The 25236-nt window shown below is 35.8% G+C and overlaps 1 protein-coding gene across 2 annotated transcripts in view; it reads left to right on the top strand.

Annotated features, from left to right (window-relative positions):
- The window catches only part of LOC136035524 (U3 small nucleolar ribonucleoprotein protein IMP4-like), a 35820-nt gene extending 17388 nt beyond the window's left edge, over window positions 1-18432 (top strand). For both annotated transcript variants that reach the window (XM_065717368.1, XM_065717369.1), the window contains exons 4-7: window positions 870-991; window positions 6616-6835; window positions 14700-14817; window positions 18291-18432. In XM_065717368.1, coding sequence (XP_065573440.1) covers window positions 870-991; window positions 6616-6835; window positions 14700-14817; window positions 18291-18418 — 588 coding nt within the window. In that variant the 3' untranslated portion in view covers window positions 18419-18432. The remainder of the gene's footprint in view (window positions 1-869; window positions 992-6615; window positions 6836-14699; window positions 14818-18290) is intronic.
- The last annotated feature ends 6804 nt before the right edge of the window (window positions 18433-25236 follow it).

The raw sequence follows: 25236 nt of genomic DNA, 5'->3' as shown, positions 1-25236 counted from the left end.
TAGTGGCATCAATTCAGAAAAATTAAGGGTTGGGTGTATTTCTCAAAATCTAGGTGGGAGAATTTTTTCAATGAAAATACCCAAACAATGTATTTTTAAATTACTTTTGCGTAAAGGTATAGGGACAATTGTCCCTTGCTCGCTTCACTTCTCAATGGACGCCTTTGTTAAAAAAAAACAGTAGTAAAAAGGAAGAAAAAATCGAATATTTAAAACGATTTTTTGTCTCTTTTCCTTTCTCTTTTTTGAAGGAAGAATGAGAAAAGAAGAACATTAACTATATTTACATCACTACAAACACGCACATTTTCTTACGTAGCCATCAACCACCAAGAAAACTAGCAAAAACCAACACAATGTCCTCAAAACAGCCGGGGGGGGGGGTGGACAAGGTCGTGATTAGTAAGTGCAAATTTCAAACAAATAAGTATGTCGCACCTATACAGCGGATCATCCATCTTAAAAAACAAGGAGATGCTATTGATCAGGGCTTATCAGAAAAATACCAATAGTCCATATGAGTTCTGGAGCATTAAGGTTTGATAAAGTTGATTTAGCTTTGTTTGGCTCCACCTACCTTCGCCCACTTTGTTACTGTAAGCAAATATTAACATCCATATATCTATGTCCAATGTCTATGAATGTATCCTGTCTTTCCTAGATTTTTTATTTTATTTTTTTCATTCTTTATTTTTCAAATAGTTTCCTGGTCATCTGAAAAAAGTTTATTACAAAACGAATTGTTTTTGTTTGAATTTCATTGGTATTTTGTCAATATATACTCCAAAAATGAGGCTTCTGAAAAAATCGCCTCAATTTAATTTTTACTATTTTAGCTCCTATTGTAGATGGTTATCATTTTGTTTCAGGAGTTGAGACTGATCATACCCAACGCCCAAAAAATCAACAGAGGAAATTTAGAAATGAAACAGTTACTTGCCGCATGTCGATCTAATGGAGTTACAGATTTCGTCATTGTGAATGAAACAAGGTGTGTAATTTCATTATATATATATATATATATATATATATATATATATATATATAGATATATATATATACATATATATATACATATAATATATATATATATATATATATATATATATATATATATATATATATATATATATATATATATATATATATATATATATATATATATATATATATATGCGCAGCATTAATCGTTCACATCCAAAAACTGATTTAATAAAAAAAATTATTTAATCAAAATTGATGCCTTTAACTGATGTAATTACTGACTATAGCGGATTGATGCTCTGTTTGGTAATATGGTGCCCAGGGTTTGATTTCTGCTTTTGCAAGCTTGGCTCACAGGCATGCCCGTATCCAGGATTTTTTTTTTCGGAGGAAGGGGATACAAAACAAAATCTTCCCGTAGATTTAGTCTAGTGGTCGATCGGGGATACCGTCAGTCGCCTCTTGCGAACGAGAAGGTCTCAACTGGAAATGCTGTTGCATTTTTAAAGGACTTTTTTTTACAGTTACATGTAAGTAAAATAAGTATCTAGTTATTTATAAACATAATAGGTTTAGAGAACCGACCAAGAGTTTATGTCGTAAAATAACAGGCTACACGACGAAACCTAAATGACGATTTTTCTTCCTTAAAAAATATTTTTTCGTTTCCGTTGTAGACGTGGATATCTTTGTAAGTGGTAACCTGGAATAAATCACTCAGCTTCTCTCGTCCTGTGGAATTTCTTTGCAGATTTTCAGCCTTCTAAGTATAGATAAGCTATTTTCCAGTTTAGCAGTACTGACAGGCAACGTTGTAAGGACAGGCAAGAAAAGAGAAATGTTTGAAAAAAAGGCGGAGTTGTATTCCTTTAAGAAAAGATACAGCACAAGAAGGCCCTTCTGTGACTAGAATGTTTTCTCATTTTATGCACCAAAGCTCAACCTCTTGCTTCAAGCAGTGTAGCTCAGGAAGAATATCGTCATATGACTCAAACAGAGACTCGAAGTCTATAATTTTGGGACCAACAAATACAAGTTCGAAGGGCCAAGGATGGTGAGATGAGACAACAGATTTGGACAGAGCTAAAACCAGAGTTTTAGCTGTGGTATGAAGTGACCTAGAAAAGGAATAAATAGAAAGATTCTATAATAAGCGAGCAGATAAAGTGAGCAGATAAAGATAATCAAGACGAGAGTTCCTTCCACCTCTTGTTGTTGGGCGAGTAATCGACAGCCCTAAAGTAGTTGCAAAAAACTAAATGTGTTGAAAGTAGAGTTGAAGGTAGAGACATTATCTTGTTGTGTTGCCACTGTTCTGGAAAGAAAAGTGTTTGCGAGTTTACAAGCGACAGCCAAGTTTTAGTCAACCGATTGAAGTGTTCCACAAGGAAATGTTAGAAAGATAAACTCCTTTAGGACGTGGAGGCACATGGGAAACTGTTTCTAGTTCATGATGTTCAACATTTGCGACGTCTATTCGGATTCTTCTGTGTTACTGTTCTCCTCAAGAGCTTCGAGAGAGCACAGAACTGGTCGGTACAGCTCAAGAAAGTGTTTAATCAACCATCTTGTTTCGCAGAGTCCGCAAGATTTCGTGTTTTTTTTCTTTTAGGTTTGGAGTTTGAGTGGGGAAATACAGTAGTAATTTTAGATTTGAGATAATGTTCTTAAAAAATGCTTAAAAGCTAGAACAGTGCTGACAGACGAAATGACAAGGTTGGGACTTCGTGCGCTACAGTGGACGTAAAATGCCCTCGAGCACTGCTGACGTATAACGGCCTGGATGCACCTTAGATGGCCGTTTATCGTTGCTGCGCCGTTCTACCTCTGATCAACTACCGTTTTTATTTTAAGCTCAAGGCTTTCAATAAAATGTAGAATTGATGAAGCGAGTCTTCTCTCACCTCTCTCAGCATTCATCCTGTCAACATCTGTCTAAGTGCAAGTATAAGTGACTTTCCTTAAATATTGACCTTTGCGAGATCATTGGTGAAATCAAAGAGATGTTGTGCAGATTACGAGCAACCTCTAATGCAGTTAAATATGCTAGTTGCAACTCTTGTTCTACAAAGGGGTCTAAGAATGTGCTAAGATAGAGACAGCCAATTTGAGTAACTCTTGGACGTGCCTAGACTGCTCTACTACGTCCAAGGGGGTTTTTGCTTCTTCTCCACTTCTAACTCCCCCCTCCCGGTCTAGGCTTTCTCAGGCACTTTGTACCGCTGTTGAGAGAAAAAGGATTCATAGCTTCCTAAGCGGCCTAAGTAGTCCTATCCCTTTTCCTGACTACTCACAACGTCGGCTTTCTCTATCAACTGAGAGAATTCTATGCGCCTTATCGATTTATCAATCATCGATTTTCGATTTTATCAATTTACAGAAGAAATTCTGGAAATCATTCTACTTATAATCCCATTCAAAGTGGCCTAAATAAACCCTTAAATCTTTCATCATAAGAAAAAGGTGCATTGACTATAAGCTCACTGAATATTACTGAAGAAAATAGAGGACTAAGCTCATCAATACCAGCCACAACAAGTAACGTAAATCCTAGGTCGAAAAACGTGCTTGTCCTCAGTCTCACCTCTGTCCATGCTAATCATAATAGTGACCTTGATTATCCTATAACAGATGCCCAAAATTGTGTTGACAGTAGTGAGGTGAATAGTCTACCTAACAGGAATGACCTTTCTCCTAATGTCTGTAAATGTAATAACATAATTTTGGCAGGTTCTTCCAGATTAGAAGATAATTATAATTTTAGGCACGACCGTGCTTCAAGCAAGTTTGAGCAAAAAATTATTTCTGGTAGTAGTGTTAAGGACAAATGGAAATTTTTCAAGCGCGAAATTCTAAATTTGGACTGCCCTTATAATCGCGGAACTGTGACCTCTACAAACGAAATGAAGAAGCTAGGCCTAGAGTTTTTTTCCTTTTTTTTTTTTTTAGAGACGTGACCGAAAGAAGTGTTCTTTACTGCATTTATGTAATTTTTACCTTACTGACCAGTGTCTTGAAGCTAAATGTAAACAAATACAACGTAGAAACAATAGGGAAAGTTTTTTCAAGACAATGGAAATTATTTATGTAGATATTTAGATATATAGCTAAATGTAACTTCCATTATATTCGTGTATTTAAGTGGGCGTTGTTCTGGGTGCGGTAGCTCGCATATCCGTGCCCTCTCTTCACCCCCCCCTCAAATAAAAAGAGATCATATTGCAAGTTCAACCCAAATATCCAAACTTGGGCAGCCCCTGTTGTTACCAGTCATACAACCCACGTTGGAAAGCCCCATTTTTTGGCCAACATTCTGGACCACTTTTCCTTTCTAAATGCCCTCTGAACACCTGCTTCCAAGTCCACCCAGCTAGATTACCTACGCCAAACACTTTACCCCACTCAGACCCTCCTACAAGTCCTCTTTCTCATGTTTCTCCTTGACTTTTCCCGTCTCGCGATTCCAATCTTCTCCCGCGAGTTGCGTACTGTTTCAGGCCTCCATCCTTCTTTGGTCGGAATAAACCCTGTCCCTCTTCCCAGATTCCCTCCATCCCATTTTTACCACCTTCTCGACTTCCCCTCTCAAGACCCCACCTGAATCAGCTAATCCTTACCCTATCCCCGCAAAACTCATTCATTTTATCCCTCGTGGTTATCCAGTCAATGGGACTGTGGTTTGAGCGGACATGCATGTGCAAATTATTATATAATACGCAGTTCTTGTTCTCCCTTGCTACCAAATGGGAACCTCGATCACCATCCTACTCGTTCTCCGTCCCTATCCTTGTCCTTTCTCCCAACTCCCAACAACCTAAATGACTCACCCCCCAATCCTCCTGGTCTGGGGCCCCAATGCTTAAAATTGAAACCCTTCCTGGGAAACACTGAAATTCATTAAATGTTAAGCTTCTCAAACTTCTTATTTTCCTAAATTCCTAAATGCTAATTTTTTTTCTAAATGCTGGAAGTTTATTTTTTGACAAGCCTGTCAAACTTGATGTCATTGGAACTCAAACCTAATTGATTTGTAGTTGTGACATAAATACAGTCCCATGATCCAGGATTCCTAGCTTTCTCAAATTATTCACAACATATTTAGTTCTGTCCTCCGAATCACCTTGGGTAAAAAAAGGTGGTGGCATTTTGCTTCTTACTAAGAGATGTCTCTGTCTTAACCCCAAAATAATTCCAGTCCTTAATTTATCTGAGTATGACGAAATCTATCATCCACCCCCAATCAGACCGAAGCCACGCCCCCGTTTGTTTAATATTATTAATTTAAAAATAATTCTCAAAAAAAGTTTTTCGACCACACTGTAAATCACAAAAATCCAGATTTTTGGCTGACTACTTCTACGTTAGACAAAATTTTGTAACAAATTTTCATAATATATATAATATAGTGCTTTGGATAGATGTAAGTAAGAATGACGGGAACAATAGCGTGGAATTTTGACATTTTTCCGTAAATAAACACACTCTTTTTTACTTTCCTCTTCATGTTTACTATATTTTTCAACGGAATATCAGGTTTAAAATATAATTAAAACACAGCTTTTCCATAGATAATCTGATAATCAATTTGGTATTCGTAACCTTCTTTCTTAAGCTCAGTACGCTCTATGGAGTGATTTTATGGAGTGATTCATTTCCCTCTATATTGTGCTACAGGTAGTTATTTTGTTAGAAAAAATTTTTAATTCTTAAGCAACTCAGATAAACAAGCACTTGAACAAGGTCTTGACCTTACTCATCTATCCGATCACCTAGGAAAAAACAGTATAATCAATCCAATAACCAAATAGAAATACCCCAATTCATGCAAATTAATCATTTTGTAACAAATTTTCATAATATACATAATATAGTGCTTTGGATAGATGTAAGTAAAAATGACGGTAGTAGACGGTAGTAGTTGCACGCCAACCACTTAGCTAGAACGGATGATTTGGTTAGATGGAAACGGGGAAAATATTCTGACATGGGAGTTGAAAATCTGCATCATCTTTGGGATTTTGTAGGACTGAGAAAATTCTAACCCCCGTCATGTTATAACTCTTGAGTATAGACAAATATTAAATTAACGTTCCCTTCGCATGCCCTGAAAGTTTTAACTTAGTTCTCATAACCTTTCAAAAGTCATCTCAAAAAAATCCTTTTGACAACCTTGAATGCACATAGATCTGAATATGCTCCGTTGGGAGTTACACTATCTGTTCTATAACATCAAATCTAAGGATGGTATGACCGTTGTTTTTTCATCGATGTAACTTTGTTTGTATCTCCGTTAAACAAGCTTTATTCTCCTTTAAATGAGCTTTTTATTCTTCATTCGCTCTGTAGCATCATATAGTTGTGGATGAATAAAAAAAATACAGGGATTGCTATTGCGTTGTAATTGATGGGACGATGTTGAAATAAGGAAAGACTTGTTTTCGGTGTTTCTTTTTTGTAATGAAGGCGTTTCAAAAAAGTTCTTCCCTAACTAATAAGCTACAGTTTCCTATTTTTTCCTGTTCCATCAATAGGGCAAAATGTCTTTAAGTTTAGAAAAATATTATTTGTAATGTAGAATCGTAGTTTCTTATTTGTTTAGCGATTTTTTTCACCTTTTCTCTTTGTTTCCAGGGGTGAACCTGATGGACTAATAATCTGCCACTTACCCTATGGACCTACATCCTATTTCAATATGTCCGACGTAGTGATGCGACATGACATTCCAGATATAGGACCAATGTCTGAACAGTATCCACATTTAGTGTTTCACAACTTCAAAACAAAACTGGGACAACGTACAATGAATATTTTGAAGTATCTCTTTCCAGTTCCTAAGGCAGATAGTAAAAGGGTAATTGCTGAATCTTTATCAAATTTGATTCCCAATAAATAAAAATTATTACCCCCTTCTCCCTCTCTCTCTCTCTCTCTCTCTGTTTTTCTTTCTTTCTTTCTTTGTTTTGGGGTCTGTTTTTGTGTGTGTTCTTAATTCTGGTCCTACTGTCTTATTTAAGATCCAAATTACGAAAAATTGCCTCAACAAAACTGATTTTTTTTTATATCAGACTTTTGAAAATTATATTTTCAGGAAAAACTCACTCTTCAAGGCTATTCTCTTTGTTACGGACAAAATTGTACAAAGAAGTTACACCCTCCCCCCCATCATCCGAAAAAAATCCTTAGATAACTTGAAAAATATTGGTCTAAAAGCGCCCTTTTGTTGTTTGCTTATTGTTTTGTTTTAGTGTTTCTAATGCTGACTATTCTTTTTTTCTGACTATTTAACTTTTTAACGCTGACGTAACAAAACTGTATTCAAGATTGTTAAGTTGAGTATCAAACTCCAAAAAAAATAAAATCTTTACCGACAAAACGATGCCTTTTATTTGAAATATCAACTTGTCGTATGTACACGTTCGCTCTTGCAATGCTAGAAGCAAGTGCTTCTCTTCAGTGTTAAACGCTTTTTAGACTTTTTCTTTTAATACCCTATAACTCAAGCAAGGATTTCAGAAGGTACAGTGTTGACAATCATTTCTCCCACACAGTCGAAATAAAAGAGAAATGAACATATTTGAAGGTCTCCACAGCAAAAATCAATGATTTTATGTAAAAAGAATGTTATTATAGTAACTTGGCTACGGGAATTTAAAAAGTTACATTTGAAAAAAACAAAGTCATGTCAATTTGGGATTCGTAACCTTCTTTCTTAAGCTCAGCACCTCTATGGAGTGATTTTATGGAGTGATTCATTTCCCTCTATATTGTGCTACAGGTAGTTATTTGGTTAGAAAAAATGTTTTAATTCTTAAGCAACTCAGATAAACAAGCACTTGAACAAGGTCTTGACCTTACTCATCTATCCGATCACCTAGGAAAAAACAGTATAATCAATCCAATGACCAAATAGAAATATCCCAATTCATGCAAATTTATCATTAATAAATGTAAGTCGTTGTACACCTACCAGCAAAAGCACTATATATCTAATAGAATATTCCCAGGTGATCACTTCACATCAGTGCTCCTCAGAGGAAAACACACTTGCCAATATGGGTTTCGGCGCAATCTATGGTATCCCCTTGAGTAGTGTCACTTGGAAAATATAAGCAAAAAAAAGAAAACTATTCCCATCAATTTTGATCATGTCTTCACCAACTCTCACCAACAACTAATTCACAAAATTTGTGAAGTTTTCTTTTAGTTTTAAACGCTTTAAATTGTCTTGTTTGAATCATAAAATAGTCTTTCAATTATAAAAAAAACTGTACTAGACTTTTTATCCTAAAAAAAAACTCTAAGAAAAGTGTTCTTTTTGTAAATATTTAGTTGTCAAAATGACCCATTTGGAATTTATATTTTGTAATATACCGCCTTTTGAGTTGCTGCTATAACTGAAATCTGAAGCTTGGGCGCTCCAAAAGACAGAGGAGGATTTGCTAGATGTTTTCCAGAAAATTGGCTAAGGATTGTTTTGGGTACCCTACTGGTTGATTGTATCTAAAAAAAAGTAAGCTTTACGAAAATTATGGTTCGATTCTACGGCTGTAATGAGGGAAAGCTTGAGATGATTAGGATACATTATGCGGGTGAAGGTGACGGAATGCCAAAAATAGTCCTTGTCGACCAACCGTTTAGGACCAAACATACAGCAGGTCGTCCCCAAATGGGGGGGGGAGAGGATGTTGTAAGGAAAGATTTAAGAGAAATAAGAAATTCTTGGGAAGAGAGCAAAGAGGGAGGATCGAAAAAGATAGGAAATTAGGAGGAGCGTGCTTAGCTGTTTTGACCTCAGGTGGCTTGGGGTCGCAGTGAGTTGTTAGAAGTAGTATTTTAACTATTCAAATGCTATATTATTCAAAGGCTATATTATATATTAAGACACATACTAAAAGCTTTCCAGTGTCTAGATTTACCCTTTGGGAAACTTTTTTACCCCAAAGATCATGCCGGAAGAGCCATAGAGGAAAATAAAAACATTCTCCGAAACTAGAAGAAGAAGAATCATGATTGATGCTGCTGCCCCAGTGAAATGCTGAATGAGCCAAAGTCTATGTGTAAAGACCTTGGTGGGCTGAAATAATTTGTAATTAAAATGACGTTTCTTTTCTGCAGCCACGTAGCCTACTCAGGAATTTATTTGGAGGAGGGATCAATACCGTGAAGTGTAGTTAGATTAAGTCGACCTTGGCAGGCTGATAGAATTTATTATTAATATTGTCGATTCCCTGCTACAACAGCATTGCAGCCAAACAGGTACTCAGGACTTTATTTCGAGGACTTATTTCAAAGGCTATATTGAATTTAACTATTCACAGGCCATATCACCCATTGTATATCTAAAGGACATTATCGACACATCTTTTTTTCTAAATCAGCTAGTGTGTTTCTAAAAATTCTATAATGGTATGACCTCCATCGGTAAAACTTTAAGGGTATATTTCCGAGCAGGGTAGAGGATAGTGACGATACGTACCTTTATTACAGTCATTTGTTACCTTCCTTTTACCTTTTTTTCCTAAGTTTCATCTTTCGCTTGTTTCAAAATTGTGAAATTAATAGGGCAATACCACCTTTTTGGTTTTTGTTGGATATTGAACCGTAAAAAAAAATTAGTACAGCTAATTCGTTAAATTTTACAGCACTCTTCGTCCCTCTGTGTTTCTTTTTTTTTGTTCCGCTTTTCCAGATCTTATTTTGGAATATCGTAATCATAATAATCTATTTCAAACCTGTGTACAAGCAGGAAATGCAATTAGAGGAGTACAAAGATACAGAAAACAAAAGAAACATGAAGGAACTATCAAGAAAAGACTCACAAGAAGAATAACGTCTCAACTACGTAGACAAGACAGTTTAACGGAAAGTTGACAATACTTTCGTGACGCTTACGGAACCTTTTCCACAAGCTGGTCCGTTTTTAAAAAAATATAAAAAATGCCATATTTGCTGAAAATACATCGGTTATGAGTCCAAAGGGGCAACTACAGTTAGTTTTTAGCTTTTCTTCTTTTCAATCTTATGATTTGCAGGATATCGTGAACTTGGCAAACTTGTGTGCCGCCTTGTTAATCCTTAGCTTTCTGAAATGAAAAATACCTTAATACATTATCTTTGGAAGAGGTTGGAGTTTAAGAGGCTTGGTTATTTGAGGTATTACAATAAGGATAAAAAAAAGAATAGAGGCCAAATTTTTATGGAAATTCATAGCAAAATCATGTATGATTTACAGGATATCGTGAACTTGGCAAACTTGTGTGCCGCCTTGTTAATCCTTAGCTTTCTGAAATGAAAAATACCTTAATACATTATCTTTGGAAGAGGTTGGAGTTTAAGAGGCTTGGTTATTTGAGGTATTACAATAAGGATAAAAAAAAGAATAGAGGCCAAATTTTTATGGAAATTCATAGCCAAATCATGTATGATTTGCAGGATATCGTGAACTTGGCAAACTTGTGTGCCGCCTTGTTAATCCTTAGCTTTCTGAAATGAAAAATACCTTAATACATTATCTTTGGAAGAGGTTGGAGTTTAAGAGGCTTGGTTATTTGAGGTATTACAATAAGGATAAAAAAAGAATAGAGGCCAAATTTTTATGGAAATTCATAGCCAAATCATGTTGTTAACCTTGAGTCATTCTTTTTTTGAACATTGGAATAAAAAGCAAAAATCTGGCCTCTATTCTTTTTACAACCTCTATGCGTACCAACAAGGACGTAATTTGCTATGAAATGGGTAACTGACCCCTCCCAAATCTCACCCCCCTAGATCCCAGTTTGCCCCCCCCCCTAGCTGCAATTTAGTTTCTTCAAAAATCTTGTCAAAACTAACATAAGTTTGCATAATTCAAGTATCCACAGAAGCAGGTCAGTTTCCTTTAGTATATCTTTATGGTACTGTATGGCTCATTTTCCGGTTTTCACTTCACTTTTGGGGGGTAATTGGATCCAACTCTTCCCCCGAAATTATGCCAATGCCTATCAGTGGCAATTTCGTTATTGTATAAACAGAGGTGCTTTTTTTCGCTCACTGTTTTTGTGACCTCGCAATAATATCATAGAACGAGGCTTCTTCCGCAGCTCGTCAGGGTGGCTGTCTTTACAATAAATTCCCGCCAACATGGAGAAACGTGCAGTTTTGAGCCTTTCGGCAGCCACTATTTACCCAAAATCTGCAAACAAGGAGCTTAGGGTATTGAAGTATTGTTGAAGTATTGGTATTGAAGCCCCTTCATCTGTTTGAAGTGGCTGATAACACTCTAGTTTGGTTTGAGTGACTTGACTGGTGACTAAGGCTACTGCATTGAAGAAATACGCCCGTACTGGGGCAGCTTGACACGTAAACAGGATACATTATCCTGAGGGCTTCCACAGAATAAGGTCTATGTCGATGCCAATTTTAGCCCAAGCTGCATGCATGTGATGTGGCCATCGATGACAATCAAACGATTGGCTGGCCTTCGTTGGTTCGTCACATATAAGGCAGCGCAGGTCAGGACCTGTGCAGTCTTTTCTTTCTACCGTTATATAGTCTATAGCAACCATAGTTCCGTTGCCGCTCCTGGTCAAGAACGGCTGGTAATTTTGCCAATAAATTTTCACTCGGGAAAATAAGATTAGTTTTAAATTGCTCATGGTTTTTATGGCACTTGCTATTTACCAAGTGACATAGCGATCGCAAATTCTGTCTGTCTGTCTGTCCCGGTTTTGCTAGTTTGGGCGCTTCCAGATAATCTAGGACGATGCAAATTTGGCAAGCGCATCAGGGACCAAACCAGATTAAATTAGAAATAGTCGTTTCCCCGATTCGACTACCTGGGGGGAAGTTGGGGACGATTAATTCGGAAAAATTAGAAAAAATGAGGTATTTTTAACTTATGAGCGGGTGATAGGATCTTAATCAAATTTGATATTTCGAAGGATATTATGTCTCAAAACTCTCATTTTGAATCTCGACCGGTTTCGGTGACATTGGGGGGAGTTGGAGGGGGAAATCTGAAATCTCCGAAAATGCTTAGAGTGGAGGAATCGGGATGAAACTTGGTGGCAAAAATAATCATAAGTCCTAGATACGTGATTGAACCGGAAAGGACCCATTCTCTTTGGGGGAATCTGGGGGGGGGGGGTGTAATTCGAAAAAACTAGAAAAAATGAGGTATTTTTAACTTATAAACGAGTGATCGGATCTTAATGAAATTTGATTTTTAGAAGAACCTCGTTACTCAGACCTCTTATTTTAAATCTCGACCGGATCCAGTGTCATTGGGAGGAGTTGGGGGGGACCAAAATTCCTGGAAAACGCTTAGAGTGGAGAGATTGGGGTGAAACTTGGTGGGAAAAATAAGCACATGGCCTAGATACGCTATGGACATAACTGGACCGGATCCAGTCTTTTTGGGAGAGTTGGGGGGCACCTAATTCCGGAATTCGGAAAAATAAGAAAAACCGAGATATTTTTAACTTATGAACGGGTGATTGAATCTTAATCAAATTTAATATTTAGAAAGACTTCGTGTCTCAGAGCTCTTATTTTAAATCCTGACCCGATCCAGTAACTTTGGGGGGAGTTGGAGGAGGAAACTGGAAATCTTAGAAAACGCTTAGAGTGGAGAGATCGTGATGATAGTTGGTGTGAAGAATAATCACAAGCCCCATATACGTGATTGACATAACCAGACCGGATTAACTCTCTTTGGGGGAGTTGGAGGGGGGGTTAACTTGGAAAAATTAGAAAAAATGATGTATTTTTAACTTACGAGCGGGTGATCAGATCTTAATAAAATTTGATATTTAGAAGGATCTTGTGTCTCAGAGCTTTTATTTTGAATCCTGACCGGGTCCGGTGACATCGGGGGGGAGTTGGAAGGGGAAACCGGAAATCTTGAAAAACGTTTAGAGTGTAGAGATCGGGATGAAACTTGGTGGAAAGAATAAGCTCATGTCCTAGATACGTTATTGACATAACCGGACTGGATCCACTCTCTTTGGGGGAATTGGAGGATTTACTAGTTTGGACACTTCCAGATAAGCTAGGACGATTAAAGTTGGCAGGTGTATCATGGACCAGACTAAATTAAATTAGAAATAGTCTCTTCCTCGATTGGACCATCTGAGGGGGGGGGGAGCGAACAAAATAGTTAAGAAGAATTTTATTTGTCGATAAAATAAATGATTGTTCTTCTCAAGTATGGCTCGTGGTCTTGGGGTATGATTCTCGCTTAGGGTACGAAGGTTCTCAGGTTCGAATCTCGGGCCACCCCAATTACTACGTGAAGAAGAACCGAAACTAGACGCGTGATCAATATAGCGATCGCTGAAAGTTGGAAGGTATATCAGGGACCCGACCAGATTAAATTAGAAATTGTTGCTTCCCAGATTTGACCTTCTAGGGGGAGTGGAAGGACGGTAAATTTGGAAAAATTAGAAAAAATGAGGTATTGTTGACTTAGGAACGGGTCATCAGATATTGCTGAAATTTGATATTTAGAAAGACCTCGTGTCTCATAGCTCTTATTTTAGATCCCGACCAGATCCAGTGACATTGGGGGGAGTTTGATGGGGAAACTGGAAATATCGGAAAACATTTAGAGTGCAGAAATCGTAATAAAACTTAGTGGGAAGAAGCTCTTGGCTCTTCCGACCTCGTCACAAGTGCCATATGAGCTCTTGGCTGTTCTCGTTCTTTGGGTTCTTGGGTTGTTCTCGTTATTGTTAGGTTGTTTTGGACCCTTATCTTTCGACTTGAGTTTAGAGGGAGTACAGGTTTTTGGAGAATCTTTTTTGTGCACAAACTGGGCGTACAAAGGTTTTTTTCAAGTCTACTTCAGGTCTTCTTTGAACACTTAGTTTTCCTACAGCTAAAATCACACCATTTATTGTGCTTTAGTATACTGACACGCTTCCTCCTTTGATTGCTATTGTTTTTAAGAAGATGGCGCAATTTTCAAACTCCATAATAGATAACTGTGCGCAATGAAAAGAGTGCGCTGCTGTGCACAGTGGAAAGAAATTCAATCCTCTAAGGTTTTATATCTTTTTATGAAAATTTTTTCTTAATAGGTCTCTGAATCCTATTGTAATTCGTACTCAAAGCCAGGAAATAAAAAATAATCTGATTATTTATATTTTATAAATTTTGATTATTTATATTATAAATATTTATCTGATAAATTTTAAATAAATGTCCAGAGAAAAATCACGCAAGTTGAAATATAACTGTATTAATAAGTTAATATTGAAAAAGAAGGTAAAATCTTCGCTATAACTCTTCTACTACTTATAATCTGTAAAGCTAAGAACTAATGCGGTCTGATGGCCCAAGTACTTCTCAATTACTAATTGTAGAAAATTACTAAAAGTAAAAAAATTGGTCGATGCATCCTTTCCCCTTCTTAAAACCACACAATTCTTCTCATAAAACGTCATCTACAACATCTTTTAGTCTAAAAACTATTCACGATAGTAAGTAATTTGATTTTTGAAGAAACCAGACTAATCCAAATGTTTATGTACTTCCCCTTTCCAAAAATCATATTCATAATCTTCAATAGTTTATTTCTAATTTCAAAACCACTATATTTCAAAAATTCATTTACCACACTTTACAGCACCCGGGGCCTATTGTTTTTTAATCTTTTAGTACAGTTTAATTTTTCTCTATCTTTAGTACTGTATAAATTCTAATTTGATTCATTTTGTTTCCTGTCACAATTTCAGGTAATAACATTCGCAAATCACGATGATTACATTGCTTTTCGTCATAATACTTACAAAAAAGGAGAAAGTGGACGAGATATTGAGCTTACGGAGGTTGGTCCACGATTTATGCTTAGATGTAAGTTGTTGTTTTTTTTATTATTATTATTATTATTTCCTTGGTAGAAAAACAACTAGACATTTGAGGCTAGAAGAACAACTAGACATTAGAGGCTATTACCAAGAAGAAAAACACCGTGAAGCTTCGTCTTATTTAAAAACGACAACTGAAGATGTATATATGAAATGGGGAAGAAATAGTAGCTGAAAAAAAACATTACGACAAAAAACGACACGAATTATGGCCTTGTGTATTGTAATATGTTTGGGACACCTTAAAGAAAAAGAATAAATAAATAATAATAACTATTGACTGTGAAAATAACATTGAATGTAAACATCAATGACTTACTTTGCGAGGGGGGTTGAGGGGAGGTGGCTTTGGACCCTCATGCTCTCTTTTGATGCAAATCTAATTGATTTGCATATTTCAGAAAATTTTACATTGGAATTTTTTTGTCCTTTTTCATTTTTAGGTGATTAAAAATTATGTTTTTAAATATAAGGCCTAAAAAATATATATATGAAGGCTAGAAATTTAAAGAAATCCCTAGAGTCTATTAGAACTGAAGACTTACTAAATTGTAGCATGTGTATTCGGTTAGTAATCTTATGTGTTTTATTTAACTCTTGCCTCTCAAATAGATTGAACTGACCTTTTACCATTTTCAGCGTTACTGAAAACATTAAATATATTGAACCCAACAATGGCTTAAATGAGTACATTCATATTCAAAGTATTTTGACAAATAAAAACATTTCAATCAATCTTCAATAATATGCATTGTCTTCTAATATCCATTAAAGCAAAAAAATGGGCTATAACGGGATATTTGATTATAAACTCTGTTGTATTTTTATTTTCTTCCATTTTATTCTCATTGTTGGATTCTTCTTGATTCATCTTGAATCATTTTTTTTTATTTTTTCCTTTTTGTTTTTATAATAATAGAAGGACGGGAAAAACTTCGAAAGTGCGAAAATTAAATTAATAAAACGTAAGGCGTATCAGTTATGGTCCTTATTCTTTTTCTAGTTTTTTAAGTTTCAATATTTTTCTTTTCAATAATTTAGTGTTTCTAGATTTATGTTAGCTTTGTTTATTTTTTTTTTTTTTTTACCTTATACAAGCCATGTAGTCCAGAAGTAGTCAAAGACAGATCGGGAAAAATCATTAAATCTCAGAAGGAGCGCTAGACAAAAGGATCGCTTTCAGACCCTGCTCAATTTATCCCGATCGTTTTCACTCCTACCGTCCCAAAAGAATCCTATAATGCTGAGTTGGATGCCCAAGACATGCTTGATGACCCTTAAAAATCAGCACAGGGAAAAAAATTAGCGCGGAATTCTGTATTTTCAGCACAGAGTAATCATATGTGCGATTGACAACATAGGGCCATTCTCTATAACTGTCAATCTATTCAAGTTGGCGGAAGTCAATTCTTTCTCCTACCTCAGCACCTAGTTTTGGACTGACGGATCTTCCACGAATGTACAGTATTGAAAGATGTTGGGATTATAAATAAAAAACGGCGTTTAAAATGGTTGGGCCCCGTATTATGAAAACCGCCAGAATACTTGCCTCGTCATAAACTTCTAACAGAGCAGGTTAGTCCCATGAAATGGCGTTAGCGAAGATAGAGGGAGAATTATTGGAACATGGCCAAGTTAGATTTTGAACCCATCCGGGGGCTTTGAAAGTTTGGTTACAGGTAGTTAACTGAATGACTCTCATTTGGAGAGTATTTTGCATGAGATAGTTTATCATGGTTCAAGATGGTCTCCAGGATCGTTGATGCCGGGTGATATGGAAACGTGTGACTCCCGCTGCAAGCAAGCATGCAAACCTGGCTTCTGAGATCCACCTGTAATTTGTCACACTGTTTTATGTACAGAGTGTCCTGTATATCTTCATAATGTAAAACATCTAAAAACCTAAGTAATTGATGTAGGATTATTTTTTATGAATGGTCATTACTTTTGGGGGCGCTTGATGACGCATGCTCTTGGATACACTGGTTCTCCCTTAATAGGAGTGTTGAGGACAACTTCAAACGATAACCCCGTGGCATCACTTCACCTACAGTAACCTGGTTTTTCTAATAATCTTTTTATGGAGTGTTCTTGTGCAATATTGAGAGCAATTGAAGATTAATGCGAAGGAGTGCCTTTTAATCGAAGTTTTATATCCGGTAAACGAATTCAAAGTTGTAGAGATTATAAGGAACTACAACTTGAAATTATTAAGTTAATTCTTCTGTCTCCTAAAGGGGGTGTCAGTGCCCATTAAGGGTCGTGTTTTTGGTTCAGTTTTCTCTAAGTTTTTTCGTAGAATTTATAGTTTTTTTAAGGTTTATTTTAAAAGTTATTATTTAATGTTAAATTGTTTATTTGTGTGTGTTTTTTCATAATATTTAGCATTGTCAAGATATATTGGGCCTTTGACAGTATACAAGATATAGTATAAACGATAGTATAATAGTAAAAACAATAGTGTACAGTATAAACAATTGTCAATCTGAACTACATTTTTGTCTTCGTTGGAAAAAACACCTTTAAACAAAATATCAGAAAAAGATTATAATAATGATACCAATGCAATAAAGAATTCTACAACCTTGAAGTCCTAATAATGAATCTAATACTGTAATACCTTAACTTTAGACTTTTTCTTTAATCGGAATGTATGCCACATTTAACTAAAAATAATCGTAATTGCTTGAAAAAGAAAGTTCAGTTGAATATATATTGAAAATCGAAAGACTTTATCGTTGAACTGACCAATAAAATGAAATTTCAGTTTTACATATTTGCTGTCTTAAGTTCAAATCTCCTGCATAATGCATTGGAGGAAAATTTTTAAATCAGGGAAGGTTTTAGAGCGTTCCAGATGTAGCCGAGCCATTCTCCATATATTTTTTTCTCTGTTTGGTTGATCTTGAGAGCGAGGGGACTGGCAGAGGGGGTGGTGTTTGTCATCATCTTCTGTGGAATTTCAGCTCAATCATGTTTGGCCAAGACTGATAATCCATAAAATAATCCAACGTAAATCCTACGTTGACAAGACCCAAATGTAGCATATTGATAATAAAAGTAAATGGTTGTTGATAATATTTTAAGGAGTAACCGTTTCTATTAGTACTTAATGCCCATCTTCTATACATAAAGTGAATGTGAAAAAGTTGTTTTATCCCGAAAGTTGATATATCGAAGCAGGTAAGCACATATTTATTCTTTAGTGGGCATTGATATACGGTAATGGGTATAGATTTGAAGAACATGGACCAGTGGATAAGATAGTACAAAACATTTAAGAAATTATAGAATGCATCCTAAAATAGAATCTCAAAACGTTGGACGGAGTTCTGAGTAATCTCCCTGAGTAACCTCCCGCCTACCTCTGTACATACATTGAGATATCATAGCTCTATTGTCCTTTCTCTGTCTTATTCTTCCTTTCTTCCCTATACATCACATCCTTCTTTTTTTCAGTGTATGAAATCAAACTTGGAACAATAGATGAAGCATCAGCTGCAAATGTTGAATGGGCATACAAACCGTACATGAATACTACAAAGAAACGTAGATTTTTGTCTCCTGATGATGGTTGGGTTCAATAAAAATCTTGTTACAATTTGTATTTCAAGTTTTTCTATTTATTCAGCTAAATATTTAAGAACGTCGGTCACGAAGCATTATAATATACAAAAATGAAACAAAAAAGGAAGAGTTCTGAGTTCTTTATTTAACAATTAATTTCATTAAAAAAAAATTACTTCAAGACAATCTCCCCCATAAGGCTCCATGGACGGGAAAGAACAGGAGAGAAAAAAAATACCAACACAAAAAAAAATATTAACAAAAACCAAAAAAAAATCGAGTCGCCCACCTTAATAATCCCCAAAAATGACAAACTAGGCAGGGGGTAGCACATGATTTCACCAACTCAATTAAATATCCAACTTAATCCAGAGACATCAACTCCAAGGGAAACTGGAAAAAAAATATTTACTAGTTAGAAAATCTCTAACACAATTTTCGAACATACCAAACAAGTGGCAGCTTCGTCCGAACTCTGGGAGCCTGTTCCAGATCCTGGTGCAAGCTGTCAGAGGGTTGAAGTCAGACCTCAGTGATGGATTGTGAAGAATCTGTAAATTGTTGGAAGTGCAGAGATGATAAGTCGATTGATCAGCAACAAAAGATATATTATTACATAGGACAACAGGAAGGGCCATGTAACTGTAAAAAAAGGAAAGAAGAACAAGAAAGAAAGTAGAGAGATTTCAAATCAAGCAAGGGTTTAAGTGAAGACAAGAGTCCTTGCTTTATCATAAAGTTTTGAAAGTGGCTTCAGAGACGAGGGAAAAGTTGACATCCGAATAACAGAACAATATTTAGTTAGTTGTGAACTAACTAGGCCAATTTCTTCTTAATTGCCTTTCTCGTCTTCCAATACTTTTGACCGCAGCCTAATTTGACGTAACACTCCTATTCGCATAATCTGTTTAAACATTCGCTCGTCATGTCAGCCGAGACAAGTTGAAACGCTAACCGTTTATCACTTGGAAACCGATATTTATGCCAGCCTGTTGAAACCATGCAACAGTTCAGGAGTTTCTAATATAAAACTGATGGTAACAACTTTTAGCGGAAACAAATAAACTGATGAAAATGTCGTTTTTAAATTAATTAGGAAAAACACTTAAAACTCTAGCTGTTCCTTTCAAAACCCTCTACAAGTCTGTGTTAAAATTATAGAACTTGTATGTACCATTTTCTTAGATAAGTTGAAATAGAATCTGCACGAAAAAACTTAATTTAAAAAGCCCAGTAAAAAAAACTAAACAAATAGCAAACATAGATTATGTTGCTAGATCAGGGGAACAGATAGAAACCATAATCAATACCTTTATACGTCTGTTGTCGCCAGACGGGCTAAGAAATATTTAACATGGAAGAGATAGCCGGGAAATTTTCTAGGTTGTTCCCCCTTTAAAAGCTGAATTGAGCTCCTCTTGTGATTACTAGAAATAATGAATGTGGAAAAATAAAAGTTGTCCGTTTTATTCTGGAACTAACAACATGAGAAAGTCACTCATCGTATTGAACCAACCATATATTAAGGCCTATTACTACCAAAAAGGATGGTATTCCCTTCTTTGTTTTTATTGAGGCAATCTTTTAATCCGAACAGCCTGCCTTTTCCATCCAAGGGGCTTATATGCAGGGAAGGGTCAGAGGGTGTGGCCTCAGATCTTTCTTTTAAACTTAATTTCTGAATTAAATTCAATGGTTATTCCTTCAATTAAACTTTTTCACTGTAACCTTAAACAGTCTTTGAAAATGTTTAGTTATTTAAAGTCTATATCATATTTGAAGTTCAATTAGTTTAAATTATTTTAAAAGGCTATTAAAAAGCGAGGTAAAACCATGCTTGCTTTCCTCTGCCAAGCTAAATGGTAATCAGTTTTTTTTTATTGGTGTTTATTGGAACGTCGTATCCTAGTATTTCCTTGTGCAAAACCCTTTTCTATGGCCTTTTTTCAACAAGGAAAGACCAAATGAAATTAGTATATTTTTAAAAAATTTTGCCGCTCTAAGCCTAAACGGCCGAACATAGCCAAAAAAGTATTGAATAAAGTAATCACAAACTAATGGCTTGAAGAACACAAAATAGTAGACACTATAAAGAAGCGCTTGCTCACCAGGGTTTGGGTGCGTCTGCTGATGACTCAAAAAATATCTTGAGGAAAAATCATTAGCTTACATACCAATACCATCCGTTGGCGCTTTTGTAGCAAATGCAAAATTTTACTGACCAGGATCGAGATGAATCATAACCATAAATGGCTATTTATACCGACATGAAAGGAGGATGGGACTGTTGTGGTTTCCAAGAAGACGAAGGGAGGTTATTGCCACTCTGGTCAAAGATACATCCATGTGGCAGCAAAAGATATGTCAATTTCCAAACGTCAGGGAAAGCTGATTAAGGCAGTGTCTGGAAGCACAATCGGGTGATGTTTGGGATAAGCGATTTTAATTATTCTATAGAATGTCCCCATAAGAAGTGGAAGATAAAACCAACAGGGCTGAGTCAAGCATACCTCAGTCTTTTTGTTTACTGTTGCAACGTGATACATCTTTAACAGTAAAGTTGTTTCAACATTGCTTTTATTGGAATTCAGTGAATACAGTAAGAGGGAAAGAGGAAATACTGACTATTTTTGTGCCAAAAGGTATTAGTAATTCCGAAATAGTTTATTGCACATTCAAAGAAATAACTTGTTGACCCTATTTGAATCATTAACATTACAAAGAAATAGTTTCTTAAAATGTAAATTCAAAAGGAGGGACAAAAGGTTGATTTATTTGGAATACTAAAATTATAAATTCAATAAGCTATATTTCAGGTATTAGATGATTAAAGCTTTTCAGTCTACGATTCAGAATTTCTTTTTAGTAATCATCACTTCCAAACAATAAATTGTTTATGTAACTTGAGGATATATAAATTTTCTGACCATAATCGGATTTGCGGAAAAGGATAGGCAAGGTGCAAATATACGATACATTAATTTTTTTCATATATAAAAAATTGAGATTTTGCATACTTTCTTGCCCAAAAGGATTATTCAGCATTTTAGTACACTTAAAGTTCCTATGGATGAGCTTATGTTTGAAAAAAGTAATGCGAATGAATGACTGGCTGAGTTGCCAATCTATTTTTTTCCGTAAAAAAAAAGAAAACATGGAACTTCAGTCGAGAGAAATCAAAACAAAAATATAGGGCTGCTACAAATATTTTTCCTGTACCTTCAAAATCGTGTCATGAGTGCAAACACAAAAACTGGGAATTAATAAATAATCAATAAGACAGCGTTGATTTAAAAAACCAAGTACTGTGAAAATAAAATTCAGCAAGAACAACTGAGAATATGGTACTGGGTATGCAGAGATTTACGGTAGCAAAGGCAGCATACTTAGAGGCGTTGAGACAGAATAGTAAAACAGGGTGGCCGGCGGAGATTAAGGATATCTTAGATAAGTGTGGATTAGGGGAATGGTGGAATGAAGGAAAGGGGATTGTGGGTATGGAGGAAATAGTAATAAGGGAGGTACAAGAGAGGTTGAAGAACCAAGAAATACAGACATGGTGGGCAAGTCTGGATCGTTCAGGGTCGTTAAAATTGTATAGAAAGATAAAGGGTAGTTGGGGGAGGAGGTATTTTGGAAGGTTTATTTGGATTGGAGGGGAAATGGATTTTTGATTGGGGAGAAAAGAAAGTATCAAGGGAGACAAGGGGAGAAGGTAGAATCTATTGCTTGTCCTATGTGTGGATCTCAGGATGAAAGTTTAATACATTTTTTGTGTGAATGTGTCGAATTGAATGATTGGACGCGAGAGATGTATGGTAAAGAAAAATTGAATGAGATATGGATACTAAATAGAATGAAAGAGACAAATTTCCTGAGTATTAAAAGGATAGCAAGATTTGTAAGGATTGCAGCGGCACATCGGGAGCGTTTTCTTTAAATAGTATTAATTTAATGTAGTTAATTTGTTGTTTGTTTGTTGTTATGTAATTTTCCTATGGCCCACGGGCTTTTTCTGGAATAAATTATTATTATTATTATAAAATTATTATATAAGAAATAAAAGGATATAATTTTTAAAGCCGGAAGAACTAAAAAAAATTCAGTTATATAATAAATTACTTCTGCCAAATCTAAAACGTAACTAAGGGTAAGAACGTAAATTGCAAGAGGTAATACCGAACTCTCAGCTACCATTCTTGGGAGACATCTGACAAAGTGCATCTAACGCTTTGACGATAAATGACAGCACTCCTGTTTTTGTCGAGGAAAAGTCACTCAGTGATAATTTATTGCATCCTCCGGCGTTTTGTTCCCCTAAGCCCAGACCTAGGAGGCTTAGTATTATATCCTAGTCTGTTTTAGAGCATATATAGTGCTTTGACTTTTTCAGTAAATAATCCATCATTGGAGATAAAGATCATTTGGTGTGGGATTTCCTCCTGAAAGTGTGAAATACGAGGCCCTTATTTTTCATAAAGGAAGGAGGGCATTAAAAAGCTATATAAGCATTATTAGGTTTTTTTTTCCATGAGGAAAAATAGTCCTTAAGAGATTCTTGCACAGATAAAAAATTATTTTTGTATTTGTCATTCCTTAATCCCTGGTATATCCTAAAATTTGATGCAGATTAGGTAACTTTGAAGAATTACTATTATTCTTTTAGTGTCTTCAAGTCTGAGTCAGAAGCCCAAATATGTTGAGCAGAAGGAGGCTCAGACTCTCTAAGCAATTCTAAGTCTAAGTGTTAGTGGCCTAACATTGGTAGCTATGGTGCCTCTCTCATTTCCAGTGATGAATGACCGACTAAGCAGAGATCATTTTAAGTTTTTACGTTAAGCAGCTGCGGAACGATTGTGTTCATCAAACAGTTCGTGGTAACGAACTGTAGTAAAGAGCGAACCGGCTCAATAGTAACCAAAACTCTAAAAAATGGAATGTTGATACCAATATATACATCAAAAGAATCGTATTTTAATGCTGATTTTAAATATATAAGTTTCATCAAGTTTAATCTTACCCATCAAAGTTACGAGCCTGAGAAAATTTGTCTTATTTTAGAAAATAGGGGGAAATCACGGATGCGTGTTTATTTGTTTGTTTGTTTTTTTTTTGTTTTTTTTTCTCCCAGGGGTGATCTTATCGACCTAGCGGTCCTAGAATCTTGCAAGAGGTCACATTATAACGGAAATTAAAAGTACTAGTGCCCTTTTTAAGTGACCAAAAACATTGGAGGGCACTTAGGCCCCCTCCCACGCTAATTATTTCCCCAAAGTCACCGGATCAAAATTCTGAGATAGCCATTTTATTCAGCGTAGTCAAAAAACCTAATAAATATGTCTTTGGGGACGACTTACTCCCCCACAGTCCCCGTGGGAGGGGCCACAAGTTACAAACTTGGAGCAATGCTTACATATAGTAATGGTTATTTGGGAGTGTACAGACGTTTTCTGGGGGATTTTTAGGTCGGGGTGGGGGGTGGGTTGAGAAGTTGGGGATATTACGGAGGAACTTTCCTTGGAGGAATTTGTCATAGGGGAAGAAAAGTGTCATGAAGGGAGCGCAGGCTTTTCTAGCATTATTAAAAAAAAACACTGAAAAAATAAATATGAAAAAGTTTTTTCAACTGAAAGTAAGGAGAAGCATTAAAACTAAAAACGAACAGAAATTATTGCGCATATGATGGGCTCACCTCCTCCTAATACCTCGCTCTTTACGCTAAAGCATTTTTAGTAATTTCAACTATTTATTCTACGGCTTTTGTGATTCAGGGGTTATTCTTAAGAAATTGGGACAAAGTTTAAGCTTTAGTGCAAAGAGCGAGGTACTGACGAGGAGTGAACCCCTTCATATACGTAATAAAAACATGAGAATACAGAAGTTCGTTACGTAAGCTAATTTGTAAGTTACGTATATCTTTTACTAATAAAAACATTGGTAAAAGACTAAATGTTCTAGTTGCCTTTTTAAGTAACCAAAAAATCGGAGGGCAACTAGGCCTCCTCCCCCGCTCCTTTTTTTCTCATAATCATTCGATCAAAACCACGAGAAAGCCAATTAGCCAGAAAAATAAATATACAAATTTCGTTTTAATTATTCATCTGCGGAGAGCCAAAATTAAAACATGTATTGATTCAAAAACATTCAGAAATTAAATAAAAAAACAAGTTTTTTTTAACGGAAAGTAAGGAGCGACATTAAAACTTAAAGCAAACAGAAATTACTTCGTATATGAAAGGGGCTGCTTCCTCATCAATGCCCCGCTCTTTACGCTAAAGTTTTTACTCTTTGAAAAAGTAGAGTTAAGAGAAAGAGTCAAACTTTAGCGTAAAGAGCGGGGTAATGCGCTCGCTTTAGCGTAAAGCGAGTAAGTTAAACTTTTAATTTTAAAAAAAGATTGGCCTTGAACCATATTTTGGGGTCATGTACTCTTTGTCACAATATGTATATACTTCAGTATATTGGTGAATGTTTATAATTGCTATTCCTGTCAATAGAGTCCTGTCGGTTTAGAGCTCTTTGTTAGTATTAATTAAAAAAACAAGTTTTATCAACTGAAAGTAAGGAGCGACATTAAAACTTATTATGAACAGAAATTACTCCGTATATGAAAGGGGCTCTTCCGTCCTAAACGCCCCGCTCTTTATGCTAAAGTTTGACTCTTTCTCTTAAATCTACTTTTTGAAACAGTAAAAAACTTTAGGGTAAAGAGCGGGGCGTTGAGGAGGAAAAGCTCCTTTCACATACGGAGTTTAAGGTTTAGTGTCGCTCCTTACTTTCAGTTGAAAAAAACTTATTATTTTTATTTAATCTCTTTCAAGAACGTGGACTACCATCT

The sequence above is a fragment of the Artemia franciscana genome, chromosome 14 (genome assembly GCF_032884065.1).
Source record: "Artemia franciscana chromosome 14, ASM3288406v1, whole genome shotgun sequence".
Lineage (NCBI taxonomy): Eukaryota > Metazoa > Arthropoda > Branchiopoda > Anostraca > Artemiidae > Artemia > Artemia franciscana.
The sequence above is the reverse complement of the archived record's forward strand: the minus strand, read 5'-3'. Positions and strand labels throughout refer to the sequence as shown.